Raw genomic sequence first — 1446 nt, 5'->3', positions numbered from 1 at the left:
GTCCTAAAGGATCAGGATAAACACCACCAGGCACTCCAGCCAATCCAGGGGCACCATGTACACCACGATAACCCTGATGTGGGTTAGCCATCACACTTCCACAGAAGCAGTACAGGAAGAAAGTCAGTAAGCACAACACGTGGCCCATTATCTTCTTCGTAGCCATAATAGTGGTTGTTGGGCTTCGCTTAAAAATACTCAACTACAAAGACACAAAAATATAAGAGAACCAAACACATGATCATAATACCAAAACCCACACGTATATACAACTAGAGAAGCACATAGAACCTCAACAAAGAAGAAAAAAAAAAGACTATCACAAACAAAGCAATACAGCGAATCTAATTCAGTAAACTTAGAAACAAAAGTACATCCATATCATCAAAGACTCCCGCAATACAGCATAGAATGCCCCAGCAAATCATAAGCAAAGAAACAGATATTAACCCTTAGTCCAACTTACCCAATAAACACATAAATATACACCAACTATGGGTGTAAGTCTATATATGTGTGTATATACAAGCAATTATAAATATAAATTCATCTATTATTATTATTTCCTTTTCTTTTCCCACTGCAAAAAAACCAATTCGTCATCATCATTACAGTGCAAGCACAGGTGCACACACAGAAATAGAGTCTCCAAGAACACACACACACACAATGGAGTAGCAATAATAATTATTATAGGATAAACACAGAGAGCAAAAACACACAAGACACACATTAACATTAATAAACAAAAAAAAGAAGAATATAATCCCAACAGGTGGAAGATTAGTTAGACTGTAGGGATGCATACAAAAAAGAAGAAAAGAAAACAAAGGATGACCTGAGTCACACCATACCACAATCAGCACACAAGAATACAGGCCAGTGTAACCACAATCAGTAGTGGCACACGCACCCACACAGAACTGCTGATACTGCTGCTGCTGTCTGCATCACCCTTCTTGTTGTTTGTGAGTTCAGGAGGAAGTGTTGTTGTTGTTGTGGTGGTATTTGTATTTCCCACATTTCTCTCTTGTGTGCTTGTTGACTCAGTTCCTGCAGACGTACCGCCATTCTCATTAGGTGAAGTGTCAGATTCACTGGTACTCTCTGTGACTGTAGTGTTGGAAGAAGAAGGCTGTTGTGCGGCGCCGTCAGCAGTTGTTGCACTTCCACCTGCTGTACTGTTATCGGTTCTTTCAGCGTGATCTTCAACTGCAGTATGACCACCAGTTTCCTCACGAGGTGCTGAAGCAGCGCGATCAGCTTCGCCTTGATCAGGTTTCGTACCTTGACTTGCTTCCGGAACAGAACTGGGTGAAACGGTATTACCACCTGCAGGAGCAACACCAGTAACTTCAGCACCTGGACCACCAGCGGCATTACCACCAGCTCCTGTACCTGCTCCAGCAGCACCAGCAGCGCCAACAGTACCATTAGTACCGCGTT

The 1446-nt window shown here is 42.3% G+C and overlaps 1 protein-coding gene across 1 annotated transcript; it reads right to left on the bottom strand.

Moving 5' to 3' along the window:
• Positions 1 to 859: 859 nt before the first annotated feature.
• TM35_000521020 (uncharacterized protein) lies at positions 860 to 1444 on the bottom strand (the record flags this gene model as incomplete). The annotated part of the gene is made up of 1 exon (XM_029030644.1): positions 860 to 1444. A coding segment is annotated over one exon (585 nt), but the record flags the coding sequence as incomplete, so codon positions are not given.
• Between the last annotated feature and the right edge of the window lie 2 nt (positions 1445 to 1446).

Source organism: Trypanosoma theileri (genome assembly GCF_002087225.1).
Source record: "Trypanosoma theileri isolate Edinburgh chromosome Unknown TM35_Tth_52_V1, whole genome shotgun sequence".
Lineage (NCBI taxonomy): Eukaryota > Euglenozoa > Kinetoplastea > Trypanosomatida > Trypanosomatidae > Trypanosoma > Trypanosoma theileri.
Note: the sequence above shows the minus strand (reverse complement) of the source record. Positions and strands in the feature narration are given on the sequence as shown.